The 27,845-nt window shown below is 59.4% G+C and overlaps 1 protein-coding gene across 2 annotated transcripts; it reads left to right on the forward strand.

The window, feature by feature from the left end:
* Nucleotides 1-1,751: 1,751 nt before the first annotated feature.
* SEPTIN4 (septin 4) lies at nt 1,752-26,140 on the forward strand. 2 transcript variants are annotated; one of them, XM_068909876.1, is made up of 12 exons: nt 1,752-1,853; nt 10,992-11,297; nt 11,754-11,847; nt 12,169-12,255; nt 15,040-15,163; nt 16,372-16,506; nt 16,664-16,781; nt 16,897-16,998; nt 17,327-17,423; nt 17,708-17,870; nt 23,152-23,251; nt 23,625-26,140. In XM_068909876.1, the coding sequence occupies exons 1-12, from the start codon at nt 1,851-1,853 to the stop codon at nt 23,682-23,684; spliced, it is 1,389 nt and encodes a 462-aa protein (XP_068765977.1). In that variant the 5' UTR covers nt 1,752-1,850; the 3' UTR covers nt 23,685-26,140. The 2 variants fall into 2 exon arrangements, with proteins under 2 accessions (XP_068765977.1, XP_068765978.1); XM_068909877.1 differs by lacking the exons at nt 23,152-23,251; nt 23,625-26,140 and adding an exon at nt 18,909-19,091 and having other exon boundaries at nt 1,763-1,853.
* Nucleotides 26,141-27,845: the final 1,705 nt, after the last annotated feature.

Raw genomic sequence — 27,845 nt, forward strand, 5'->3', positions numbered from 1 at the left:
CCCTGGCCCTTTCATGGCCCAGGAACACATGCGCCCCAGGCCATCTGGGCTGGCCTTGGAGCAGGACGTGGCCATCGGCGTGCCAGTGTCCTCCTCTGCCCCGTCCGTGCCCACAGGCCAGGGAACAGGAGGGACGTAGCCACGTGCCACTGACACTCACTGTCTTGGAAAGCATGGTCCCATGGCTGGGGAACAGCCCAGAAACCTGCTGCCTTCAACCCCCAGTGCTGGCGAGGACAAGGACAGAGCCACGTCCTGACTCAGCCCAGAGGCGTGGATCCCGCAGGGCTGATGTTTTCACATGCCAGATTTCCAGCCGTTGGCCACAGGTTGGGTTCAGAGCCAAGGCCAGGCCATGGGAGCCGCAATGGGCAGGGACTCCCTGCTGAGTGGGTGCTGGGAGACAATGGGACATTTAATGGGAGAAGAGCAGGCTGGGCTGGAAGTGGGGCTGTGGGTCGTGCCTCCTGGGAGTCCTGAGCTGTCACAGCAGACACATTCACCTCTCACCTGGCAAGACCTGCCTGGCTTCAGAGAAGAGCTGTCCCCCCTGGAGAATCATCTTGGCGTTGCTTGCTGCAGGGTGGGAGATGGAGCGAGGCTCCCCAGGTGCCTTGCAAAAGGGGCCCCAGCAGCGTCTCCCCTCTCTGCTGACTGCAAGCCCTCCTAGGCTGGCCGCAGACAGCTCTAGGGGAGGCTCTGACCCACAGGAGACATGGGGAAGGTGAGCAGTGCCTGGTACCCACAATCGGGTGTGTGACATGCGGTGCCTGGTGCTGGGTGCACAGTGCCCAATGCACATTGTCCAGCATCTGGTTTGCAAGGCCCGGTACCTGAATCCTGGTGCTTAACGTGCAGTGCATGGTGCCCAGCGTGTGATGTGTAGTGCCCAGCGCATGGTGCCTGGTGCCCAGGGCGTGGTGCCTGGTGCCCTGCTTGCAGTGCCCAGTACCCAATCTATGGTGCAAGGTGTGCAGTACCTGGTATGTAGTTCCCACTACCCACTACCTGCTGATTGGTACCCAGTGCCCAGCACTAGTGCCTGCTACCTGGTGCCCGGTGTGCGCTGTCCAGTACCCAGTGCCCAGCCCACGATACCTGGTGCTGAGTGTGTGGTACCCAGTGCGTGTTGCCCCAAACTCAGCGCCTGGTGCCCCATGCCCCGTGCCCAGTGTGTGTTGCACAATAGCCAGTGCGTGGTTCCCAGTAGCATGTGTGCAGTGACCAGTGTGTGTTGCCCAGTGCCAGCGCCCAGCGCATGGTACCTGCTGCCTGGCACCTGGTACCTGCTGTGCAATGCCTGGTACCGGTGCCCACTGCCAGGAGGCCGCTCCCATTCCCTGTGCCCTGTACTCGGTACCTGGTGCCAGTGCTGCTGCCCAGTGCAGGTGCTCTATACCTGCTTTCTGTTGCCACGGCCGGTGCCGGTGGCCTGTATTTGGTGCGCAGTGGCCAGTAGCAGCTGTCCCACAGCCAGTGCCCGTGCCCTGTAGCCGGTACTGGTGCTGCTATCGCGTACCTGGCGCCTGGTGCTGCTGCCCTGCACCTGGTGTGCAGCACCCAGGGCTGGTGCCAGCGCCCCATGCCCAGCGCCCAGCGCCGGTGGCCGTGCTCGGTGCCCCCTCCCCGCACCCGGTGCCTGGTGCCGGTTCCCCACAGCGGCGGCGGTGGAGGTGCCCGGCGGGGTGGGCGCCGCGGGGCCGCCCCCGCCGCGCCCCGCCCGCCGCCCCGCCCCGGCCCCGGCCGCCCCCGCCCCGGCCGCTGCTATTGCTGCTGGTGGCGCCGGCGGGGCCCGGCCGTGCCGCTCGGCAGCCGCCGCTCCCGGACGGCGCCCGGCGGGGGCCGCAGCCATGGTAAGGGCGGCGGCGGCGGCGGCGGCGGCGGCGCGGGGGGGGCGGCGGCGGCCGCTCCCGGCGCGGCGCGGCGGCGCATCCCGGTGCCCTCCGTGAAGGTTACGGTGCCGCTGGGGGCGGAGCGGGCCGGGCCCCGCCGGTGCCGCAGCGGGGGCGGAGGGCAGCGCTGCCCGGGCGCAGCCGCCGCTCCTGCCCCGGCCGCGGAGCTCCCGGGCCGCAGGCAGAGCCGCGGGGCCCGGCTGCCCGGCTTCAGGGTGCAGGAGGTCCCCGGGAAGGATGCGGGTCCCGCACGCTGCCCCTCGCTGCCGCATCGGGGTGGCCGCCTCTCGCAAAGGGGCAGGCTGAGCGCCGGCTGCCCCGGCGCTGCCTTCGGGGTCACTGCGGGCTCCGAGCGGCACCTGCGGGCCCGGCTGCGGAGGCCGGGACAGCCTCGTGTGTCTGGCAGGAGCCTCTGCGGGGCAGCCAGGGCAGGGGCTGCTCTTGGGCAGTGCAAAGGGTCTCAGCCAGCTCCCTTCCCCCCCTGAAGCTGGGACTTGGAGACGGAGCCCGGCCTCCTGTGTCTGCTCTACGCAGAGCATCGGGTGACCCTAAGGTGCCCTTTGCAGGGTCTCTGGCAGCAGCTGGCAGCGGCGAGGGTGCAGTCGGAAGCAGGGCTGGGGATGGGGGGTGAAACGCCATCCTCTGCGAGTGGCAGGCAGGGCTGCACCCCTCAGAGCTGTGCTCCCTGGGGCTGTGCTGCAAGGTTGGGCAGGCCCCCCTCCCCGGGGCGGTGTGAGGAGGATCAGACACGCTTTGAGCATATCTGCGGTTTGGAGGAGCCTCTGCAGTTACCGGCAAAGTGCAGAGCAGCTAAAAGCTTTCATGGCTACAGATCTGTGCAGGAACAGGGTTTGGAGAGAGCGTTCTCCTGAGTTGGCAGCATCTTGCTCATCCTGTCCTACTTCTGCTTGCTCCCCTCTTCAGAGGCGGCAGGGTACAGGTGCGGGGCTGCACTCGCAAGGGAGCAGCAACGTCTGCGCCAGATCACAGGGAGGCCTCGAGGCGCTTTTTGGGGCCGAGGTGGGGATGGGAGAGGGAGCGCGCTGTATCTGCTTGCTCTGCCGCCAGCTCTCGGCCGAGGTTTGCACGGAGCTAGGGGGCTGCAGCCAGTGGGAGGCTGCACGTCTGGACGTCCGCCCTTTGTGGGGACTATTGTCATTCCTAACAGGCGATGGGCAGGTTGTGCCTCTGGGGCTCAGCGGCCGTGGGGCCTGGCATCCCCTAGGCTGGCGGTGTGGCGCAGGGGCTCTGCGAGGCGAGCAGGGACGGCTGAGCGGGGCGGTCTTGCATAACGCGGCTCCGACAGCGCCGTTTCGCACGGAGCAGCGACTGTGGGAACTGGGACCAGCGCATTCCTTCGGAGCGGGACAGAGTGAAACGAGATAGGACAGCAGCTGGGGGAGCATGTTGTAACTGGCTTTGGAGACCAGCTCGGTGCTAACTAAGAGCTCCTTCCCAAAAGGCTTGACACTAACTTTGAGGATGAACAGATCCAGGCTTGGAAACAGGTCCTCAGAGCTAGCCGGGGTTGGGGGCAGGCAGTCAGAGGGCAGCCCCCTTCTGAAAGGCAGCTGTGAAAGGGCACCTCTGCCCAGACCGTGTTTGGATCCCAGAGGCTGTGTCCCAGCCTTGCAGGTTGCAGCGGGCTCTCTACCTGCTCATGAAGAATCTGTCTGTGGAAATAAGAAGTGTTGTGGTAGGGCAGGGTGAGCTGGGGCTTGAGCCCAGGTATGGCAATGCCCGGAGCTTGCACAACTCTTGGCACACCTTGGAGGCCCTGGAGAGGTGGAACCAGCGCTCTCCTGCATCCCAGATGGCCGGTGCTGCATCCTTCTGTTCTTAAAGTGGTCACAGGGCAAAGCCTTGTTGAAGGCTTGTCTGGAGTAGCAGGAGCTGAGCAGAGATGAGCAATGATCCTAGCTCTGAGCTGAAGAGGACTGCAGAAATCAGGTCCTGCAGTCACTCGCCGCTGTGGCCGTGGGCTCAGTGTTAGTGTCTGGGTGGCTCCTGCATTAAAGCACTTGCAGCCCTTTGGTGGAGGGCAGAGCTGCTGGCGGTGGCAGGCAGGTTTCCCTTTCCCCTGCGAGGCTGCTGTGCTGGCGGCTGGCGCTGCTGTGAGCTCTCCCTTGAACTGTGCTCCTGGCCACGTAAGAGCTGCTTTATGCTCTTAGTGCGCTGAATCTTGTCTGTCCTCGAGCTGCCACAATGGACTGTTTACGGGCTATTCCTGTGATTAATGACACTTGTTAAAATGCTGTGTTGTTTCTAGTCTGAACAGGCCTGGCTCTGACTTCGAGGCTGTGGCTCATGAGATGCTGCTGTGTGGGTTTCCATCCCAGAGTCCCCATGTAGATACTTGCAGACAATTCAGGCTGCTTCTAAAAGATTTCCTAAATGGGAAGAGATGGAGCTCCTGAAATACTGCACTGAGGGCTATGTCTGAATAGCTCATCTCTTGCGTTCTTGCTAGCATAGCTCTTACACCAGACCCAGGATCAGTGCTACTGCTTGACACTTTCTTAGGGTGCCCAGAAGCCCTGCTCTTCGTTGGTATTTCCTGAACGTGTATCCAAACATGGCCCAGCCCTGGAGGGCCCAGCCTTGCTTCAGGACTGTGCCCTCAAGCCTCTCTCCCTGTTTCAAGCAGCTAAATAGGCTGTCTGCTCTGACACAGGCTCTTTGCTGCTCCTCCAGTCTGCTCAAAGCCTACAGATATTGGTGCTGCAGTTCATATTCTCAGTTTCTCAACTGACACACTGCCTATGGGGTGGGAGGTGATTGCTGGGAAGAAGTAACTTTGATTAAAATATGATGGAGGTGCTTGAAAGCTCCAGGGAGTAGGTAGGTGACTGTGTTCATCTGAAGGCAGGTTAGAGCAAGCACAGCCCAGGTGCTGAATACCCTTGGGGAAAGGGCTCCTGAAGAGCTGAGCTTCCCAGGGGCTGATCCCTGAAAAGGCAGCACCAAGGAGGGTCAGTGTGCTGGCACTGTGGCCATGAGGGGACTGCTGTGCTTTCGCCCCTTAGAAGCAAGAGCATGGCTTGTCTCCTTGGGATGGAGTTAACCTGTGAAACCTCTTGCTGCAGCATGAGGTGTAGAGTAACACGTAGCCTCGGTACCTGACTGCTTGAGTTTGTCTGGTGGGATGCTGGAGTTGGTCCTTCAGGGGTTGCAATGGATGCCTGTTTTGCAGGAGGAAAAGGGCAGGATAGATGGTTTGCCTTGCTAAGAGCTGCTGAAGGTCTGAAGATGTGCAGGGCATAGGATAGGTCTGCCAGATTGAGGAGGCTGTTCCTGGTCCCATCTGCCTTGGATGCTGTCCTGTCGGAGGTGCAGTGTGGGCTGTGCTAGGGGTAGCACAGCTAGTGGTTACCTTTAGATAGGACACATACTTACTCCCAGCAGCCCCGGGGGAGCTTTGGACAGCCCGGCTATGGGGCTGACGTTAAGTGGGGACATTTCCTTCTGTCTGCCTGCAGAAATATGGTGTGATGTTGTCTACAGGGATGCAGTGTTGGGGCCTTTGGGGCCTCCCGTGGAGTGCACGGGTTGTTTGGAAGCCAGGAGCCTGTGTCCTGGACACGAAAGCTGCCCACAGCTTTCTCAAACCACCCAAGGAAGCTCAGCGGCTGGCAGGGAGCAGCCAGGGTGTAGAGATGCTTATGTGGGTCTGGTGGTTTGCCCAGCTCAGGCTTTGCCTGCTGCTGTCTGAAGCTGTGCCACAGTGCCCTGCTCATCCACAGCTGCCAGCCTCTCTGCTCGCAGCCCTTGAGCTGTCGCCACGGTAGAAAGGTGCGCTCCAGCTCTCTGGGATGCAGCGTGACAGGCCGGGGGCTCTTGCCGGGAGGGGAGGCAGGGAGGAGGCAGCATGAGCGCAAGCGGTGGCTGTGCAGCAGCGTCGCCTCCTCACTGCCACCTGCCGCCACCTCACACGGATCCCTCCAGGCAGGAGCTGCCTGCCCCAGTCACCGGGGCTGTGACAGCCCTGGCAGTAACTGCCAGAGGCAGGGAGGCTCGTGGCAGCTGGCCTCCCCGTGCGCAGCGGCATGTATAATCTTCTTACAGGGCGCTGGCGTAGCGACAGGCTCTCGTTACAGTAAATCCCTGTTCGCAGGTGGGCTCCCATCAGGAGTTTGGGGCAGCTGTGGACTCGGTCACTTGGATGGCAATGGGGATGCTGAGTGCGAGCTGGCTGACCAGAGGCTTTGTGGGTGCGTGCTGCAGGCTGGGGAAGCTATATGTCCTGCTGTGCTCTCCCGCTGCAGAGGCTGCCCAGGTCTGGCCCAGTGCCCTCCAGCCGTGCAGAGGCTGGACGCAGCCGTGAATGGTGGGGCAGAGGATAAGATAGGAACCAGGTCCTGACTGCCTCTCAGCCTGGCTCTCTGACCTAGGGAACTGGTGCCTGGCCCTGGAATGGCTGGGAACCCTCTCTTTCCTGGAGTGGCATCTTGGAGGGTCCTCTTGGACTAAGAGGCCCAGTGCTCAGCCTCCTGCCTGGGAGCAGAGATGTGGATGTATGTGACCGCTGTAGGAAAGCTGTGTGCTTGCAGGGATGTTTCAGAGCTCGGCTAGGGTGCAGAGCTCAGCCAAGGCGCTGATCTTGTGCAGACTGCGTGCTGCAGACTGGGACAGGGAAGAAAGACCGCAAAGGCTGGCGGCGTGATGGGTGTCAGACTGCTGCCTCTAAATACCTCAATGGAAGAAAAGCCAGGGAGAGCCGTGGGTGCCACAGGATGGTATAGCCATGCTCTGAGAGGACATGCTGACCAGGAACGGCTGAGGCCAGATGGAAGCAGCAGGGTGTCCACTACCAGCATGTGGATAACTTTGAAGCTGGGCAGGGGGAGTGCTGACAGCAAGATCGGGTAAGGAAGATGGATTAGATGGGTTATGGGGATGCTCAGCCCTGTGTAGGCAGGTATTTCTGTGGTCCTCCTACCTGGTGCAATTGGCTCCCCTCTCTCTCACCCTGGGGTGTTGAAGGGGGTAGCATGTCTGCCCTGCAACATGGCCCCATGCCCTTCTTCCTGCCTGACCCTTTATCCTTGGGGAGTTCTCGTCCCTGCGGTGCAGAGGACTTGGCACAGAAGCATTGGCCTCTCCTGGGCCTGTCTCTGCATCACACAGGCTCACGGTCCATCTTCCCACATATCCTCCCCAGAACAAGCCAGTGTTTCAGAGCTTTTTAGCACTTTTCTGGCTAATGCAGCCCTTAAGCAGCCGAATGAACCCTGCTCTAACGCAGTCAGAGCCCTGCTCTCTGCCTAAGCTGCCTCAATGCATCTCGACATGCATCAAGGTGAATCACTCTCTGAGCTGACTGAGGCGAACCCCAGCAGTGACAGCTCAGAGCTGCCTTCCTTGGAGTCTGGAGCCCCAAGACTCCTCCTTGGGCTCCTTTAACCCTTTCCAAGGATAACCCTGGGAAAGCCAAAGCAGAAACTGCAGCCTTGGACTTACCAGGGAGCCTGCAGCCTCGATTAGCCCTGCAGAATGCCAGCCACTTCTGCTCAGCACTTCACTTGGGTTCATAAGCCTCTACTGATAGGATGCACCCTCAGCCTCCTGCCTCCTTGCCCTGCCTTCGACTATCCTTCGCAGGATGAAGCTCAGCAGGGCACTTAAAGCACTTAATGTTAGCCCTGTACCTGCAGGGTGGGTGTCCCACCATTGTGTCATCATCCTCAGCCCTTCTGCTGCTCTTCCTGGTGGACTGGGACCAGCTGCACAGTGCGGGAGTCCAGTCCTTCCCCGCCAGTCCCATTAGGCTCATTAGCAGCCAGAGCAATGACTTGGAGTTGAGTGGGGAAGCTTTAACCGTTGAATGCGAAAATGCTGAGTTGTCAAACAGGCTTTCGTGGGAATGTACTGGGTTTCTCCCATCAAAGAGGCTCTGAGGCCCTGCTGGGGTGGCTGCTCGGTGCTCCAGGGTTAGTGAGCAGGAGTAGACCAGGTGTGTGCCGGGACGGAGATGGAGATGTTTCTTCAGGTTGAATGTCCTGCTGCGCTGTAGCCAACACATGGTCACTCAAACCAGGTGGTGGTGGTGCTCCGGGAGCACGGTTCTACTTCCTGTATGTCCACACAGCCTAGACCTGCCTCGTGGACTCCCTGGCCATTAGTGTTTTGCTGGTCCATGATGGCTCAGCCTCTGCTCTCCCACTGCACAGCTGGGTCATAGCATGGCAGGAGAGGCAGAGCCTCAAGCTGCCAATGGCCACCCGTGCAGCTTGCCAGGATCAGCTCTGCTCCCTGCTGCAGCCTGCTTGCCCATGCCAATGGGCCTGGGGGCTCCCCTCTCCTCTCCCGCCTGGTCAAGCTGTGCCCCCCAGTCCTGCCTATCCCCGCGCTGGTCCTGCCTGCAGCCCCTTAGTATCTCTAGGAGGTTGTACCTGGTTGTCCTGGCATCCCTGCCTCTGTCTTGGGTGCTGCAGGGCAGAGGAGCACCAGCCCAGTGACACCGGGGCCTGCTGCCCTCTTTGTGCTGCTGCCCTGCGTGCCAGGCAGGTGCCTGAGAGCCGTGGGCGCCCAGGCCCCGCTGTGCCTGCGCAGGGTGGAGTTATGCTAATGCTGCTCCCTATCCCCTTTCCCGAGCCTCAGCCACAGCCAGTGCCTCTCTGCATCCTCTCCTGGCTGTGGGTGACGCTGGGCTCCGACATGGCCACCTGCCCTGAGCTGGAGCATCAGCGAGAGGTACAGGGGAGAGCTGCTTCTCCAGCGACCCGGGCTGGGGCAAGAGAGGGGGCAGGAGTGGGTTGAGGGACCTATGGACCTGGAGCGTCCCCAGGCAGGATGCTGCAGTGAGGAGGTGTCCTGCACCGGGCTGGAAGGTGACTGGAGAAGGCTCCATCACCAGTACCCGTCCCCGCTCACGCTCCCTAGGCAGCGCAGCATGGAGAGCCCTGCCTGCGGGATGCACAAGGGCAGAGCAGCAAGGATTTGGCATAAATGCTCTGTGCCGTGGCATCGGCGGGGCTATGGGCTGCTCTGTGCTTCAGCTGGGGGACGATGGGGGAGCTCCCAAAGGGCTGGAGCCTTGCAGGAGGAGCAGCAGTGTGGAGGGGACGGGGCAGGTGCTGGGGCCACGAGCGCTTGGTGGTGGTGGCCGTCATCTCCCAGCCCTGTGCAGCGGCCCAGCAGGGCTGCGCTGCGGGGGGAGAGCGGGGAGGCTAGTGCTGAGCCCGCAGGCTTGGTTCGGCATTCAAGGTCGGTGAGGCAGAGCGGACGCATGGGGCGCGTGGGAGAGGATGCTGTGATTAGACAAACCCGCTGAGCGCTATTGATCTGCGCGAGCTGGGAGAGGGGAGTGCGGGGCCCGCGCCAGCTCCCCAGCGCGGGGGCATCTCTGCTTGGTGAGATGCCTCCTCCATCTGCTGGGGAGGCTGTGTGCACGCCACGCTGCAAGCGGAGCAACAGGGCAGCCATGTGAGCGTGCGGAGCCCCAGCCGCGGCGTGACCTTGTTTCCAGCCCACTAATTGTGTGCATCTTGGCTTGCCTCCGGCACGGCTGCCCTTGATGGTGCTGTCTCTGACGGAGCCAGTCGCAGGAGCCAGGGCTGAGCCCTGGGCGGGCACGCAGGCTGGGAGAAGACATGTGTCCCTGCGGAGGGGTCTCAGCTTGAGACCCCGAGCTGTGGAGGACCCCGAAGTGCAGGCTTGGGGGCTCTCCAAGGCCTGGTGAGACCCACAGACAGGGATCTCTTGGCAATCACCATCTCCTCCTAGCCCTAAAACCAGAGGTGATGGGGCATTGGCCCTGGAGTGAGCCCAGCTCATGCCGCGTGCTTCCGGGTAGGAGGTCTCCATCGTGCCTTGGGCACGGTCCCAGCGTCAGTGGGAGCAGCTTCCGGCCGTGCCCTTGAGGGACCGCTTCTCCTCCCTTGAGTGCTTGTAAACAGGATGTGGTGAGATCCCAGCTCCATGTGTACTGCGGGAGCCCCGGCCGGGAGCTTGTTCTGGGCCCTGAGCCACAGAGCCGGAGCCGCTGGCTCGCGGCAGCTCGCCGGGCTGATGCACTCAGTTCCTCCCAGCCCTCCTTCCTGCTGATGCTGCCCAGCTTGGTCCCCGGCCGTGGGAGATGCAGCCTGGTGGGGCTGCGCCCGCTACTCAGCTTGGTATGGCTGTTGGCTGCTGGGCAGAGCCGTGCTGGGGCAAGGGGGGTGCAAGCAAAGCCACATGATGGGGTTTGGGGACCCTGCTCACATGAGGAGCCAGAGTGTGAGTATGAACATGAGGTTGCTCGTCACGCTCATCCCCCAGCTCTTTTACATGAGGGTGCCGGTGTGCAGGGAGGCAGTGGGCGTTCCTGTTGCCTTCGGTTGCCCCCAGAGCCTTTTGCACATGTGGGCAGACGATGGCCACGAGTTACATCGCCTGCCCTGGCTGTCACCTGGGACCGCGAGGAGAGGTGAGGGGGAGCCCCTTCCACCATCCCCTGTGCACAGACACGTGCAAACTGGGGACTCACACCAAGAGGTACACAAGGTACCTACAGAGTACCCTGCCGGCTGGCCCTCCTCCCTCCCTGGTACAGCCAGCAGTCTGGACTCCGGCCAGGTCCTCTTTCGCTGCTTTTCATCTCTCTTCTTGGTCTCTCTCTATCCTCCCTGGCGCACGCCAACCCCATGCTCCAAACAGGCAGTGGTGTGCACGGGGGCTCTGGCTAGCCCAGAAGACCCTGAAGAACGCCAGGGTGCCCAGGCTCCCCCTGGGGCCGCAGGGGGAGGTCCCTGTCCCAGCCCCCCGGAGCACAAGGAGCCAGCTGAGATCCCCGTGCAGCAAGCTGTAAGCGTTTGAGCCACCCCAGGGGATGCATGGGACCACGCACCCCAGCCTGTCCTGCTCCTACCCACACGCCTGTCCCTGGGCAGAGGCCATGTCCTTCTGTGTGCTTGCGTCCCTCTCTCTCCTGAGGTGCCCCTCTCCCCTAGCCACCCTCACGGTGCATGGGGCTGACAGCTGAGGCTTCGGACTTGTGACACTGGTGAGTCAGGTGGTGTGGGGCTGTGCCATGGGGCAGCATGCCTGCCTTGGGCATTGCCTTCACCATGCGCTCTCTCCTCTCTTCTCCTCTCCATCCTGGCCCCTTCTTTTGCGCAGATAAAGCGCTTCCTGAAGGAAGACTCGGACGAGGCAGAGCTGGCCCAGTTCCTGAAGGACTACCCTGGGGGAGAAAACCTTCGGAAAGTGGAGCCCGAGGAGAGCAGGCGGGACCCGGGTCCCGGTCACCCCTTCTCCAGTGTAGGCAGGGCGCCTGCTGATGACCCCGTGAACGAGAAAGATGCCAGGCCCTTCTCTCGGCCTCGGCCCTTGGATTTTCAGCAGCACATCACAGCACCCACGCCGCCGAGCCCTTCTCGGCCACGGAGCCCCTGGGGCCAGCTGGACCCCTATGACTCCTCTGAGGTAGGAGCATCTCTGAGCTGAGGAGGGAGGCAGTGAGGATGCACTGAAGGAGTTGGTGTGGAGGATGCTCCCTCCTGGAGACGGGAGCTGCACCCCCAAAACCAAGGGCATGGGGTCTCTGCCAGGCATGGCCTTATCCTGCAGTGCTCAGACCCGATGCCGCAAGGAGCTGGCAGTCCTGCAGAGCTTCGCACAGTGTCACAGCTGGGAGCGCTGCCTGGGGGCATGGTGTCTGCTCGGCCACCACCTGCTCAGGCAGCCCTTGCCCCAGCTGAGAGGCTCTGTGGGGCTGGAGCCTGCTCGGCAGTGTGGCTGGAGAGGGAGGTGGGAATTGTGAGCCTTTTGGCCAGCCCATGAGTGGAACAGCCCTGAGCTGGTCTTCCAGCATGGGGAGAGCAGGGGGTGGGATGGGGGAGCATCCCCCATCCCACGTCCCCTCTCTGCCTCTCCCTACAGGATGACAAGGAGTATGTGGGATTTGCGACGCTTCCCAACCAGGTCCATCGGAAATCGGTGAAGAAGGGCTTCGACTTCACACTCATGGTGGCAGGTACATGCGGCCAAGCCTGGCATGGCAACTGGATGGGGGGACGGGATCCTGGACACTGTTTGGGGTGCAGATCCCAAAAGCTGAGGCCTGAAGCTCTTTCCTGCCCACTTTAGCACTCTGCTGTCATGGAGTGGATGTGCTGTTGTGTCCTCTGATCCTGGGCACAGCCGTGCACAGAGTTTCACTAATATTTCTGGGCTGGTGGAGCCTTGGCCCATCTGGGATCCCATTCTGTGACCCTGAGGCCTGGCTGACCCAATCCCTCCAGCCCTGCTTGATTTCCTCCTGGTCTCCCCTAATTGCTCTTCCCCTTCATCCTAGGGGAGTCCGGGTTGGGGAAATCCACCCTCGTGAACAGCCTCTTCCTCACTGACATGTATAAAGATCGCAAACTCCTTAACGCTGAAGGTAAGAGAGATGAGAGATCTCAGCGAGGCACTTTTGGGGCATGCAAAGAGGGCACAACCTGGGCCACCCCACTGCTGGGGCAAGAGGCTGCCTGGCTGGACCAAGCGACTGGCACCATGCAGCAGAGCCTAGGTGTGCAGGTGCCGGCCAGTGCCTGTGCATGGCCTCCTTCCACGCACCCCTCCGTGCTGAAGCACCAGAGACACAGGCTGCTTCCCTCCTGGCAACCCAGACTGCTGCCTCAGTATTACTGATGGGCCAGCTGAAACCCATGTCTTTGTCCAGGCTCTCTCGGGACCGTGCCAGCAGCTGGGGCCATCGTCAGTGAGCTATGGGCTTGTTCCTGTGCTGGCCAGCCAGCTTTCTGGGCCTCTGGCAGGTGGTACAGCTCCCACTTGCATATTCACAGCCCGAGGCAGGGTGCCTCTTTAATGCTCTGATTATCACGGTGGGGATCTTGCCGGGTTTTGAAGTTGTTCGTCTCCGTTCGCACCTCCAGCACCGTCAATCAGAGAGTTGACAGCTCTTCTCTGCACCCAGCCAGGGTTCTCCAGTTCATTACCGATGAAAAGCTGTGTTTGTCTCTTTTGGGCTTTATTAAAAGAAAAAGTATACGCGGCGTTTTGCCAGCTGCCTGTCGGCGTGAGGTAGCACTCCAAATTATTGGATAGGAGCTTGGGCCCTTCATCCTTGGCAGCGCTGAGCCCCGCGACATGAGTTCCCCCCCACGGGGCTTTGTCCCATGCCACAAAGCAGTGGGAAAACAAGCCCAAGCTTGCTGGTTTTCAGATGGACCCAAACCAAACCCTGAGATCTGAACACCCGGGAGTCTGGGGAGAGTCCAGGTCTGAACTGAAGTCTAGGCGGAGGCCACACAGCCGGTTACTCCAGCTGGAGTGGGCTTTCGTATTAAAATAGCTGAACAGGTTCGACCCCCACCTTGGGCTCGAGAAGGCTACTTAATTTGTTTCTGTTGCTAGGAGCTGCTTTAAGCTCAAAGCAGTATGTATGTTTGTGGCCATGCATACAGATGTGGGTGCACATGCAGTGTTTTGGGAGTATTCATAGGAATACAGGGACATGGGGACATGCATAGGATTCTGAGGGGAAAGGGTCATAGGGATGTGCATGCAGTCCCCAGGATATGGGGACTCACATATGGATGCATGGAGATGCAGGAGTGAAGTGAAGCAGATCACCCGCACTAGGTCCAGCTCCAGTGGATACCTGTGCTGCTTTCCCAGCTTCCTCAAACACCTCCACTCCTCACTCTGGGGTTGAGCTTGCTCCCAAAAGTCAGAGGGATAGAAAACCAGTTTTTGCAAAACCCTCTAGAGCTTGACAGTCTGTTATGCCTTGTTGTGGCCGGCCAGAGCACGGGGCTGGAGTTTCAGCAGAAGTTGCCACATTCCAACAGGTTTGGGATGGAAGGACAGAAGGGCTTTTTGCACAGCAAATCCACCTCATGTGCAGGCTTCGAGTCTCAAATTGAATCTTGCTGCTAAAATGCCAGGGGATTTTTATTTGTGGATTTGCTTTGTAGGGGGAACTAATATGACGGCAGTGCTTATGGTGTGGGGGATTTCAGCTTGGATTCTTGTTCTCCTAGTCATGTTTTCAAAATGAGGGATCCAGTGGGCTTTTCTGACTTTGAAAACTCTGGAGCTGGAGCCACATCCAGGCTGCTGCAGGCTGTGACATGGGAGACGAGTCAGGAGTCGGCAGCGAGTAAAGGGGCACTGGACACAGGGACCGGGACCTTAGAGACATCAGAAGTCTGGTGGCATCCTGCAACTCCTGATGGTTGCGGTCTCTGACCTAGAAGCTCCCTCCGCTCCCAGTGCATGGAGATGGAAAAGCAGCTGCTTCAGGCTCAGGGCAAGGCAGACATTGATCTCTGAGGTTAAGCTGATGGTAGGGTCTAGCAGTCAGCACCAGAGTGTTTTTGGAGAAGCTGTGCTGTGTGATGGAGCCCTTCCCTTCCTTGCCAGGATGCTAGCGGCAGTGGGACAGCCCTGCGAGATGTGCCATGGGCTGTACTGGACAGCAAGGGTGAGGGCTCTGGGCCTCGCTATGCACAGCTAGGGCTTGTTCTCAGCAGCGGTGCGTGGCACATCCTGCTGGCGTTCAGCATCTCCACGTTAGCTGTGCTGGACGACAGTGCTCCATGGGAGCTGCTCAGCTACCCTGGGCTGCTCTTCCAAGGCCCAAAACAGCCCAAGCCCCTGCAGCTCCCCTGCACAGGAGGCAAATGGGTAATGCTCAGGCTGTGGCTTCTCCTGTGGCTCTCGGGCATCTCTTCCCAGTGCATCTGGGAATACCCATTGTCGTTTGCATCGTCCTCCCACTGTGACAGCAAATCCTGCCTCGATTTGCACTGAGTACTGTGTTGGCAAACCTCCCGACTGCACCCACTGAGTGCAGAGATGAGCATCTCTTGCTTAGCCTCCCTTGCTGACCCCAGGAGGCACAGTCTGCAGCTCAAAAATGCGTCCGAATGATGCACAGGCCAGCACACAGGGCTCGGTTGGGCAGCTCCTCCACATGCCAGGCAGTCCTGGGCATGGCTACATTGCAGGAAGCTGCTGGACAGACCACGGCAGGGACAGCCAGGCTGGAAAAGTCTCCAGGGGATAAAGGGATGGGCTGAGACTGAGTGCATCCAAACCTGGGCTCAGTCTGGCCTCCATCCTGCTGCAGATGGAAACACAGCCTCCCCCCCCCCCCCCCCCCAACCTTGCCCAGGGGCTGCCCAGACTGTGGCGGTTTCTCTTGCCTTTCCAGAGCGCATCACACAGACAGTGGAGATCACCAAGCACGTGGTGGACATCGAAGAGAAAGGTGTCAAGCTACGCCTGACCATTGTGGACACCCCAGGCTTTGGGGACGCCGTGAACAACACCGAATGGTGTGTCCTGCTGAGAGCGCCATGGCCTTGCTGGGCAGCGTGACGGCGGAGGTTTCTGCTGCAGGGCTCAATGCAGGGTGTTGACGGGGTGTGGTGCACCATTAATGTGAGGGGGGGTGGCTTTGAGTGGGTACGTGAAGAGGGCCAGAGTCCTGCAGTGTGCAGGGTAGTTGGCCACGTGGGGTTGGGTGGCTGGGGAGCATCACAAGATGTGCTCTGCTGGGAGCAGAGCTCAGCACTTGCTCCTCCATGCTGTTTTGGATTAGCAGAGACAGTCATGCAGGGCTCTAACATAAGACAGCTCCTGAAATTGGGGCCTGGCTCTTGGAGAGGGCCTGGCTCTTACAAACTCAAAGGAAGGGATTTGTGACGCAGCCGAAGCCACCATCCCCCAAAGCATAAAGAGGTGCTGGGAGCATCTACCCAAAAGGGGCACAGGCTGGAGCAGAGCAGGATTTGACCATCACACCAAAGGTTTCCAGCCTCCAGCTGTGAGTGAGCTTGGAGGAAAGTTCCCCAGGCCTGTTCCAGGGTCCCGCTCCTAAAATCTCTCCCTGCCTCTCCCCAGCTTGCACCGAGCCGCAGGTTTTCTCATGCTGATTTTGGGCGCCAGCTCCCTTTAGCCTGACAGATCTACCCCGATCTGCCTGTGACAGGGCAGCACCTAGGTTTCTTCCTGTGCTGGGGCAGCTGTTGCCCAGGAATGGCTCCAGCATCCTCCTGCTGGCAGCAACTGCTGCGTCTGGGGTCAAGAGCATCACCGGGCCTCCCCAGAAAGGGGCTGACCTGTGGCCCGCACCCCTCTGCTCTGCGCTCCTGGCTGCCATTTAGGTGTCCAAGGTCCAAACACCCCCGCTCAGCCTGAAAGCTGAGAGTCAGGGATGTGGGCAGGAAGGGATGCTCTGCAGTGCTGCGAGCCTCCTGGGCACCTAGTGGGTCATGTTGCCACCACTGCCTGCCTCGACGGCCAGATCCTGCTAGCCTGGGGGGGGCTGGCTGGGCTTGCACTGCTCGTCTCCTTGGGGAGCAATGCTGAGCCATAGGAAGGGATGTTGAGCCTGGAAACAGCACGATGGGGCCTGGGACTCAGGGAGAGGGTCTCTCCTGGACAGCTTGGGGCTGGGGAAGGCCATGGGTCCTGCAGGATTGGGGGTCACCACCAATCCTCACCTTACCTCACCTCTCTGCAACCCCTCCTGTCCCTCCAGCTGGAAGCCCGTGGCCGACTACATCGACCAGCAGTTCGAGCAGTATTTCCGTGATGAAAGTGGCCTGAACCGGAAGAACATCCAGGACAACCGTGTCCACTGCTGCATCTATTTCATCTCACCCTTTGGCCATGGGTACGAGCAACCCCGACCTCCCCGTCCCTGCGCAGCAAGTGGCTGCAGAGCACGCTTGAGGGTGCTGAGCATTCCCAGGGAAGCTTGCAGCAATGGCTGCGCTGGTTTGTGGAAGAGGCTTTGCTGCAGGGCGGCACTAACCATGCTCTCCTTTCAGCCTTCGTCCCCTGGATGTGGAGTTCATGAGGGCTCTGCACCAGCGAGTGAACATCGTGCCTGTCCTGGCAAAGGCTGACACTTTGACACCCTCTGAGGTAGAGCGCAAGAAAAACAAGGTAAGAGGAGGCCAAGCGAAGGCACACTGGGGCTATATCGCCCTGTTTGTGGCATTTCCCACCCTGTTTCCGAGGGCCCAGGGCCCTGTCCGTCAGCCAGGCTGTCTGTGTGCAGATCCGGGAAGAGATCGAACACTACGGGATCCGCATTTACCAGTTTCCTGAGTGCGACTCAGACGAGGACGAGGAGTTCAAGCTGCAGGACCAGGCGCTGAAGGTTGGTCAGGCTCCTCCACCCCCTTCTTGGGGGGCAGAGGCCCAGGGAGGGAGGGCACATTGTCCTTGGGGGACCCTCAGGACTCTTTGCAGCTCCCTGCCCACAGCTTGGCCAAGTGGCCAACAGCAGGATCAGTGTGGGGTGGAGAAACCAGTGCTGTGACCACTGCTGTCCCATCTGGGGCTATCTATAGCCAGGGTTCCTAGTCATCTTGTCAGATCTGTGCTGGATAGGCAGAGGCCAGGGTATGAAGGGACCTGGGGTTGAGAGCCGTGGGCAGTGCAATGGGTAGGACTGAGCCCTGCTAAACCTTGTGGTCCTCTTGCAGGAGAGCATCCCGTTCGCTGTGATCGGCAGCAACACAGTCGTGGAGGCCAAAGGCCGGCGTGTCCGCGGGCGGCTCTATCCCTGGGGCATTGTGGAAGGTAATGCTGTGGCAGGACCCAGCAGCTTTGTGCCTCAGACCATGCTCCTGGCGCTGCCCCCATTGCCCTGCCAGCCCTCGGGGAGTTGTAGGGCATGGGGACACCACGTGCCCCTTCTCCATGCAGACAGCAGCAGTCTGCTTTCTCTAGTGTCACCATCCCATCTGGCCTAATTGTCTGCTGTGCGAGTCTCCAGAGTAGGTTCTTCTTGCCTTGTTCCACCGCAGTGGGTTTTGGGGGATGCAGGGGCTGGCTATCACGTTCTAACCCCAGCTTCCCTGCAGTGGAGAACCCGGCCCACTGCGACTTTGTGAAGCTGCGCACAATGCTGGTGAGGACACACATGCAGGACCTCAAGGACGTGACGCGAGAAACCCACTATGAGAACTACCGCACTCAGTGCATCCAGAGCATGACCCGCATGGTGGTGAAGGAGAGGAACCGCAAGTATGGGACAGGGGAGGGGGGTCTATGCTGGGAGTGGGGCTGTGGGGCCCATACCATGGGGCTGGGTGGGGAATCATCTCCTCTTCTCGGGCCTGCTCAGTCTCCCCAGGCCGGGCATGTCTTTGGCCTGTCGCAGGTGGTGATCTGTGGTGTCCGTGTTGCAAAGAGCTGGCCCAGGCACAGACCGTGCCTGCACTGGGCATTGCTGTGTGATGGGCAAGGAAGCCTTGGTACCATGGTGGGGTGCCTCTGCTAGGCCAGCGTTGGTTTGCCTTGCAGCTGGGCTGGGTCCAGCTTGAGGGGCCACTCTGAAAGTGAGGGGCACCCTCCGTCCCTGTGTGCCTTGAGGGCAGGAGGAGGAGGAGAGCAAGTGGCCGATGTGCCCTTGGCAAGCCAAGTCGGGGGGTGGCTCCTCTGTCCGGGCATCACGCCCAGGCGGTGGGGCCGAGGCTGTCCCAGGTGCGAGTGAGCACGGCCCACAGCCTGTCCTCCCTTGAGCAGGATGGAGACAGCAGCAGAGATCTTGCATGCCCCTTTGGTCCTCAGCAGGGAGAGGATGGAGGATGGCTTAGCCCTCTCGGTGGCTCTGCAGCAGCTGGAGGTGGGATGCACCTCTCCATGGGGTGGGGGCAGCCAGCTCTGGATTTGAGGCACTGCCATCCTTCTTAGTGGCCCCAATATGCTGTGGCACAACCCATGGGAACCCCCAAAAAGCAGGGCCCCAGGTGGTGCTGGTGAGCAGATGGGTGTTGGAGCAGTGTGAGAGCCATGGGAGCTCCTTCAGCTCCAATCCCCAGCTCATGAGGCTGAAGGCCTGGCTGTCTGTGCCAGGCACAGCTCCAGGCACCTTGTGGAGCAAGGAGGCAGGTGCTTCCGTGAGCTGCGCTGGTGCCAGTGGCACCCTGTGGCACAACCAGCAGGGTGGCAAGACTCCAGGTAAGCGTTTGAAGGCCGCATGCAGAGCAGCTTCTGGCAGTGATAGGCACGTCTAAGCTTGTCTCTCCATGTGCATTGTTTTGCTGCATGCTGCGGGAGAAGGAGGGATCCCTCCGCGCTGAGGCTGTGCTGTGCCGACTGCTCCGCGGACTGAGCCTGGCAGTGCCCTTCGAGGACCGCAGTGGCAGGGGGCCAGCCTCGTCCCTGCCACTGGCCCTTCTCTGTCTTCATGTGTGTCACAGGGTTGTGTCCTGCTGGACGCTATATAAAGTACTTGTTATCAAACGCTGTCTTGGTCCTTCTGTGTCTGCACAGAGGAGGGAGCCCACACCCTGGCCGAACCCCGGCCTGGCTATGGGTGGTCAGCAGCTTTTCTGCTCTGGTGGGTGCCAGGGCTGCATAGGCGGCTGTCTTGCTCCCTGCAGCTGGGCTGGACGTTGCCTGCCTCTGCAGGGACATATGGGAAGAGTAATCCCCGTGGCCCGCTGCCCGCAGGTCCTCCAGGTTGCCCAAAATGGCAGCTGCAAGTTCTGGTTTCCCATAGCCAAGATGGAGCTTGGCAGATAGATAGGGGCACCCATGCCATGCAGACTGAGGTCCTGAGGGTGCTGGGAGCACCTGCAGGCAACGCAGCTGTGGCTGAGCGCCAGGAGGGTGCCAGGACCCAGCTGCGGCTCTTCTGGTGGGATTCATCCCCAGGCTCAGCCAGGCACGGTGGGATTAGAAAGGGGGACAGAACTCCTGCCTGGCACCGCTGTCCTGGTGCCCACCTGCCAACATCACCCATCGACAGCCAAAGCGGAGGAGTGGGAAGCCGTGAGCACTTGGCACTGAGGGGCCCATGTCAGGGCTGGGCCATGCGGTGCCTGTTTCAGAGGGGCAGCCCTGGTGTGAGGGGGGAAAAGCATGGCGGGATGCAGCCCCACCAGCACCTAGGAAGGGGAAAAAGGAGCGCAGACAGCTTGGGCCAAGCCAGGTGTTCGAGTTGGCAGGGCTTTGGAGGTGGCTGATCGCCTTCTTCACGGACTGGGCCTGGATCTGGTCTGCTCCTGCTGCAGCACAGTGCAGCCTAGCTGATCAGCAGGGGCTGTGCGAGGACTCGGCCCTGCGTACCCAACCTCCTCAGTCCGCAGGCAGGTGGGTGGACAGTGTGTGTTGGGCCCACAGATGTCCTCGAGGCATTTGGCCCAGGGTTAGGCAATGTCACTGCTCTCCCTACCCGTGCTCCTGGCACGGGTGACAGGAGCTGAGGGTTTGCCATAGCCCCGCTGCATGACTGCAATGCTACCTGGCCCCTTGCTCCCATGTACTTACCACAGCCCCTGTGCTCTGGTCTGCAAAGCAGGGAGGGTGTTTCGCGGCAGCTGGCCATTCCCAGCCCAAAGGCTGGCCAAGGGAAATGTCGCAGAGCAAGTGCTCCCAACACCGCTGCACCAGAGCCCATGGAAGTGCTGTTTTGGGCCTTTCTTGGTGCTCAGGAGACCAATGTAGGCAGACTTGCATGGAGGAGCTGCTGTTCTTTTTAGGAAGAGATTGTGGTGGGCACTGCTTTTGCCCATCCTGGCTCTCTGTGAGCTGGCAAAGCCACTCCACCCATGCTCGGTGCCTAAATCAAGCCTTGTTCAGGACGAAGTGCTGCTTGTTCTTTGCTGCATGGTCTAGAGGAGGATGAGCTCACTGTGATCACAGCTGGGTCCGAAATTGCCCTCATGGCAAGGATCACAGCTTAGTCAGGCTGGCAACAACAGGCAGTGATGTCCAAGGTGGTTCAAAAGGCCTTTGCACCCTTGGATATACCTTACTACAGTTGGGATCCTGCAGATTAGGGATAGCCTGCCTGTGCAAGAAGTGGCTCATGCATCTTGCAGCTAAGCTTCGCATACAGAGATACTGAAAAGAGGCGGCTTATTCTTCACACTGGCGAAAGAGCAGCAGCACGCAGCATGCTGCATGATCATTAGGAACAACAATGGCATCCCAGCTATGGGGTCATCTGCTGGGGCAATGTGTGGCCTATGGCAGGACCCAGCTGATGGCTGCAAGGAGACGGGTCCCTTCCCGTGCGGTCCTCGTAGGAGATATGATCAGTTCAGTCTGCTCCACTCCTGTCTAAGCGGAGTGGCCCCAAGCAGGATGCCCAGAGCTTCTACCACGGGGATACACATTAATTGAAGTGCATTTCCTCATTGATGATTGGTGAAAGCAGCATGGAGCAAATTCAAAGCTTGCTGGGAAATGGCTGGCCAGAGGATGGTCACGCTCCATCAAGATCATTACAACCCATCCTGCAACAACACTGGAGATCTGGGAAAAATGTGAAGCATTGAGTTTTAAAGATTTTTAAAGCATCAGAAGAAAAATATTTGGCAGAAACAAAATGCCTTTGATGAGCAAGATGGGGTGCTGCAGGCTCACCCAGTGCCCGGTGCCAAGGCTTGGTCCCTGTCTGGCCATGGATATTACTGCAGCCCAGATGGGGCTGCAGCAGCCAGTCTTGTGCGGGAGATGCAGGTGCTGCCCTTATCTGGCTCTGAAGTAAACCATGGCTGCCTTCAGGGGAGCTGTGGAAGGCCAGAGAGACTAAAGCATCCACCTTATCTGGCCAAAGTTCTTGTGCGAAGCCAGGAGATGCTTTGCAGTGCCAAAGATGAACCAAAGTCAAGGTCAGGTCATACTCTGGCCCTGCAAATCAAGTCTGGTATTGGTAAATGAACTGATATCCCTGGAAATGAGAGCAGGGGCAGAGAGGAGTCCAGTGGCAGGCTCAGGTCCACATGATGATATGTGGCTCGGGTGCTTAAGGAAAGAGGCCATGGGGTGCCAGGTGCCCAGCACCTGCCTTGGGATGTCACCTCCTCCCCAGCTTGCTGCAGCAAAACCGATGGGGTGGATTTGCTGCGTGCTGGGTGCGAGCCCTTGGATCTGGCTATCCAGGCATTCTGAGCACCATGCTGCGCGGGTGGCCCTGGGGCCCTCTTCCTGCTCTGAGTCACGGGAACCAGCGCTTGCTGTGAGGATGGCTTGATGCAAGCTGGAAAGGAGAGCTCAGTTTTGGTGACATGCTGTCGTGGGCTTTTCGGCTGAGTTAGAGAATTTTTTTTTTCTCTTCCCCAGGATGGGAATCCTGGAGATCTTACTCTGAATTTTGTAATGTGACATTGTGCTATTGCAGAGTCTGTGTTCTGTTGTGCAGTTTGGCCATGTGGCACCCCAAAGCCCAGCACCTGCAGGGCTGCAATAGTTATTACAGTAACTGAGGAGGACAAGAGCTGCCAGTGAGACAGAAACATCCCTTTCTTTACTAGATCAACAAGATCTGCTGGCTCAAGGAAACAAACATTCTCCTGGGTAACATGGGTTGTTTCCATATGTCCACAAGATCCTGGTTGATCTAGAGAAGAGCCTGGACCTGGATCTGCCCCAGAGCTCTTGTTCTTGATGGAAGAGCCAAACTTGCAGGCATGCAAAGCCATGTCTTCTAGGCTTATTTTGTAGGATGGAAAGACAGTACGAACCCAGCCTTTGCTCAAGTAGGACATTTCCTGAACTGCAGTGTTACAGCATGGACCATAACCAAACTCATTCCCACGTGGTGGGCAAGTCAGAGCGTCATCAAAGTATGGATTGGCGGGGACACCTAGAGTTTCCCATGCAACTGCTGCCCAGACCAGGGCTAACTCCAGAGCTGAGTGAGGTTGCTCAGGGGTTGTTCAGGTGAGTGTTGAGTATCTCCAAGGATGGAGATGCCACCACCTCCCTTAGCCCCATCCCAGGACTGCAGCACTCCTGTGAGAAGGAGTGTTCTCGGTGGGTCTGGTGGGAGTTTCCTTCATTGCAACTTGCATTTATTGTCTCTTACCTTTTCTCTGTATGTCTCTGAGGAGGGTCTGCCTCCATCTTCTCTGTAACCCCCTTTAGGAAGACAGCGGTTAGCTCTCCCCTTTACCTTGTCTTCTCCAGGCTGAACAAGCTGCAGTCCCTCTGCCTGTCCATGTGCTCTAACCTCAGCTCTTTGGGTGACCCACCAATTTGGTGCCATCTCTTTTGCTCTGCAGGGCCTGGGAGCAGGCACAGTGCTCAGGGGGGCCTCTGATCCCCCAAACCTTTCATCCCCACCTTTTAGTATGCACACTGCCAGTTACGGTCTGCAGGGCTGCAGACCTCTGGCCACACAGAGCCATGCCTGCCCCTGGGCTCAGGCATCCCCCAATGCCATACCAACTCTGATGCCTCAGAGCCCTGTGCTATGCAACGTCAAGGGTTGGAAAGTAGGGTTTGCTGGGGTATGGCCTCTGTGGTATGGCTATAGAAACTCCCTTGTCTTCTCTCTCTTTGCCCCTTGCAGCAAGCTGACGAGGGAGAGCGGGACAGATTTCCCCATTCCTGTCATCCCTGCGGTGCCGGACTCTGAGACAGAGAAGCTCATCCGGGAGAAGGATGAGGAGGTGAGTGCAGGGCAGGCTGGGGAGGGAAAGGGCAGGGCTCCTCTGAGACCCAGTGGCTCTTGCAAACGCCCCCTGCGGCCAGCGTCCCTGTGCCCTGTCCCCAGCTTCCGCAGTGGCACAGCTGAGAAGGGAAACTCTGTCTGTGGCATCCTGCCAGCGGCTGGTCCTTCAGCCATGAAGTCAAGGTGGGGAGACATTTGAGAGGGATTTGAGACTTTCTCCTAAAACAAGCTTTTGTTGATCCAAATCTGCTTGGGAGGTTTGACTCAGATATGTTTCAGAGGGAGGTGGCACTGCCTGGGGGAAGCTCACAGCGTAGGTCCCCAGGGAGATGCCAGGTCCTGTTGGTTCCCATTGCTCCCATCCCTTCCAGCTCCGACGGATGCAGGAGATGCTCCAGAAGATCCAGAAACAGATGAAGGACTCTCACTAGCCCTCTCCTCCTCCTCCTCCAACCCTGCCCCACTCAGAGACCGGAAATGTTTACATCACGCTACATCCTGTCCAAGCCAAGCTAGGAAACTCGGTACCAACAACACACCTATCACCTTAAGCTGCTGCAGTATCGCCTTATCGAATCTTGCAATGCTTGTCCTCTGGGAATATCAAGGAGACATGGCTTCATTCATCCAGGGTTGCCGGCTGGCATATATCCCAGGCCTCCCCCCACCAACCTGTGTCCTGTCCGGCTGCCATGTCGTCTCGCCCGTGCTGTGTGCCGCTTGCCTCCTGAGCGGTCCCTTCTGTCCCTGCTGCCTTGGTCTTTGCTCTGTTTTACCGTGGATCTCACAGCCCAGCGCTTGCTCTCTGCTCTACCCCTGCCCTGAGACCCCGTGGGCTGCCAGACTGGCAGGATGCACGTTTTGACCTGGCTTTGCGGGGAGGCAGGCAACAGGCCCAACATGTCCCGAAGGCTGGCGTAGCTCCCCAGAGGGGTGCTGGGCAGCTGCTGGTACCCTAGCCATCCTGCTCCCTCTGCCACCCACACAACTGCTCTGTCTCCATCCCACCTTGGGCTGTCCACTCATGCTACAGGGTTTACACAGAGGAGAGCTTGGCCAGTGACTTAAGGAAAGGTAACATGGAGGCCAAAGTGAGAGGACCAGTCCAAGCCCCGAAACCCCACAGCCTGGTGCCATATGCCTGGAGAGCAAAGTTCTTCCCTGGACTGGCCAGGGGCTGTGTCCCCTGCATGGATTCTCTGCAAGATACCCTCGAGTGCAGCAGTGCCTGGGGATCCCCTGGCTCTGGCAGCGCAGGAGCACAGCCCCGGCAGGCTGGTGCACAGCGTCTGCTGCTGGGTGCTCCCGAAACCTCAGCCAGGGCAGCTGCTGCTCTGCACTGTGTCTTGCCCATCTCCTGGCTTCTTCCAGGGGTGGTCCCGACCTCCCTTGGCTGATGTTGGAGCTGGGAGCTGCCTCAGCGCACGATCCCCTCCTGTGGCTTGGAGCACAGCAGCCTGCGTATCCTTCCCACTGCTGGGCTCAACTTGGACAGGGAGGGATACCAGCTCCTGGGCAGGAACCAGAGTGTGGGCAGGGTTCCCTAGGTAGACACTGAGGGCCTAGAGGGGCATCTTAGCCAGGGATAGGATCCAGGACATCAGCCCTTGTCTGCCTTTTTGCCAGCACCAGCGAGAGGAGGGCCTGAAGCTCAGCGGTGCCCAGAGCTATGTCAAGCCCTGGATCCTCAGTAGAATCTATGTCCCCACCAAGCATCTCCCCTTGGAAACACCCCAGCAAACCCTTGCAGAACTCTAGGCTGCACGAGGTTTTGCAGGGAAGCAAATGGCACTGCTCTCGGGAACTGGGACTGGCCATGCAGCAGGGTCCAAATCTCTTGAGCTATGCTGGAGGGGACAGCCCTTCTCAGCAGGGCCTTGGCTGGGCTCTTGGGTGGGTGGACAGACCCTGGTAAAGGCCACCTGCCTGGCAGGGAGCAAGACAGCATCAGCGCTGTCTCAGGGGCTGAGACAGTGACTGTTCATGGGAGGACACTGGGCAAGGACTTCCCTACCCAGAGCAGGGTGCTATGGGTGCAGCCTGGACCTGCGCCATCCTTCTCAGGGTGTTTCAGCCTCTGGGGCCACTTGCTTTTCTCTCGTGTTCCTGTGTTACTCAGTGCATGTGGCTTCCCATTGCCCCATCTCCCCCAGTGCTGTGTGCTTTCCGCCGGCAAGCCCTGGCCTGTACCTCGCCATGAGAGGCCACAGGGCGTTGCTGGCACCCACGGCCCCAGGGCGCGGGGGGGCCATGCCGTAGGAGCAAAGGAGCCCAATCCGGCCTCCAAACCTTGGCTTCCCCCAGCTCCCTGCTTGGTAACTGGGAAAGACTAAAGGAGATGGTGAGGCTGTGGGAAGGGCTGAGGTGGCCCCGAAGGGCTGGGAGGCAGGAATTGGGAGCAGTGGGATCACGGGGAGTGAGCTCATGCAGGTAAGCTTTACCTGTCCCTTGGCAGGGCCAGGAGCAGGGAGAAGCCTCCTGGGTAGCCTTGAGCAGCACTCCTCAGGCCCATTGAGAGGTTTGCGTCCCAATAGTCCACATGACTCGGCTTGAAGGTGACTGAGGTTATCCTGAGGATCAGCGTAGATGTCGCAGGGCATTTGGGGAAATGCCCATCATGCGCATGACCTGTGTTCCTGAGTCGGCCACAAGCCTGAGGGGTCCCTTCTCCTGCCGTGTTCACGGCAGGGACCCACCCAGGGTATATTAATGCTTTCAACTTCCTTTTTTATCTTGCTATTTTCTTACAGAAATACCTACCTTTGCATGACAGTCATAAATGCATTTATTAAAGTATATAAAGAGTATAGGTTTATAAATTCTTATAGATCTAGTGGAAATATTTTTAATCCCTCCACAAAAGTTCTCAATAAATATGGCTGACTTGGCTTGTCTGCAATGGCTCTTTCCTTCCGCACAACTGGCCGCACGTACCCCTGGGTGCACGCACCCACGGCGTGCCTGCATCTGCCACCACGCGCCTGCTAGTGAGGGTGGCGGGCAGAAAAGGCTTGAGAAAAGGCTTTCACAACAACAAAAGAGCCAGTGCCCTCTTGCTCCTGGCTGCCCTTTTGCTGGCAAAGTCTCAGCCCAGGCTTGTACCTTCATGAGAGACTGGACCTCCTGTCGCTGCAGTTGTTTGCATGGAAATCAGAAGGGTTTCTTCAGCACCCAGAGGAGCTGGCGGCACTGCGGTGTATGGGACAGGTTTCAGCGGCAGACCTGGGGCTCGTGGACAGGAGGCTGGAGAGCCCTGGCAGCCTGAGCCCCGCGGGACCTGGCTGAGGGGCGGCACCTGCCCTTCATGCACTGCCTTCGAGGCCTGGCCACAGCTCCTGGGCACCCCAGGCCCTGCTGGCTGCGGAGCAGCAACACCATCACTCGGCTCAGCGCTGAGTGCAGAGACCTGCACCTGGACATGGGGATATAATTTATAAGTTCTTTTGATCTGCTGGCTGCACGAGTCCCCACTAGGAGATGCAGAAGGCGCTCAGCATGGCCGAATCTCCCCTGCATGTACAAAATGCCCAAGGGTTACCCCACTACAGGGCTCTGCCAGGAGCTGGCTGGCTTCATGAAGGGCTACCACAGGTGGGCTAGGAGCGTGGCACAGGGATGTACGAAATCCATACCTCTAGCCTCCTTGCAGCGGGCACTCTCTGCCCTGCAGTCTTCCCTCTGCACCCCAATATCCTTCACCCTGCACCCTGCTATCCTCCAATCTGCAGTCTGCTAGCCTCCACCCCACACCCTGATATCCTCCAGCCTGCACCCCAGCATCCTTCCCCTGCACTCTGCTATCTTCCACCCTGCATGCTGGCTTTCTCTGCCTCACATGGCAGGGTAGGGTCGGCCCAGAGGTGCTCTGCCTCCCAGTATCACCTTCCCTACTGGTATTCCCAGTGCTGTCTCTGCTGAGGGAACAGCAGACGTGAAAATTTCCTGAAACACATACAGAGAAGATTGTCAAGGCTGGGTCAAGAGCATCCACCTCCCAAAGGACGGGCAGCAACAGGATCATGGATCTAATGTTGGGAAAATAGCCCAGCTTCCAGAGTGACTGAGAGCGGGAAGAATCGGGGAGAGAAAGGACCAAATCTCCACCCCTGCAGGGTTTTAGAAACAGCTGGGCAAACAGCTGCTGGGCTGATCCAGCCCGGGACAGCGTCAGCCAGCCAGTCACACTCTCTGGAGCACCCCCAGTCCCCCCCCTCTCCGAGACGCAGGAGCAAGTAGGCCCCTGACACAGCCACGAGCCCTGCTGTCCACCACACAGGGTGGCAACCAAGCAGCAGTGTTGCTCTGCATAGTGGGGGCTAGTGAGCAAGGTGGTGAGGGGGAGCCAGCTCACAGCCATGTGATAGGCGTTTCGGGGGGGTTAATCTGCACCAGTACAGGCCTGGCACTGGGGACTCAGTGCAGGCTTAGCACACATATGTTGGGGTTGCACCTGGCTCCTTTGCAGCCAGCTCACCGGTGCCAAGGCTGCAATGTGAGTAAGTAAGTGCAGCAGGAGCAGCCATGACCGAGATGTGGATGTGTGGCAGAGAGCTGAGCCTGTCCCCATCTGGAAACATGGCATAGCTTTTGTG

The sequence above is a fragment of the Struthio camelus genome, chromosome 16, assembly GCF_040807025.1.
Source record: "Struthio camelus isolate bStrCam1 chromosome 16, bStrCam1.hap1, whole genome shotgun sequence".
In the NCBI taxonomy this organism is placed as follows: Eukaryota; Metazoa; Chordata; class Aves; order Struthioniformes; family Struthionidae; genus Struthio; species Struthio camelus.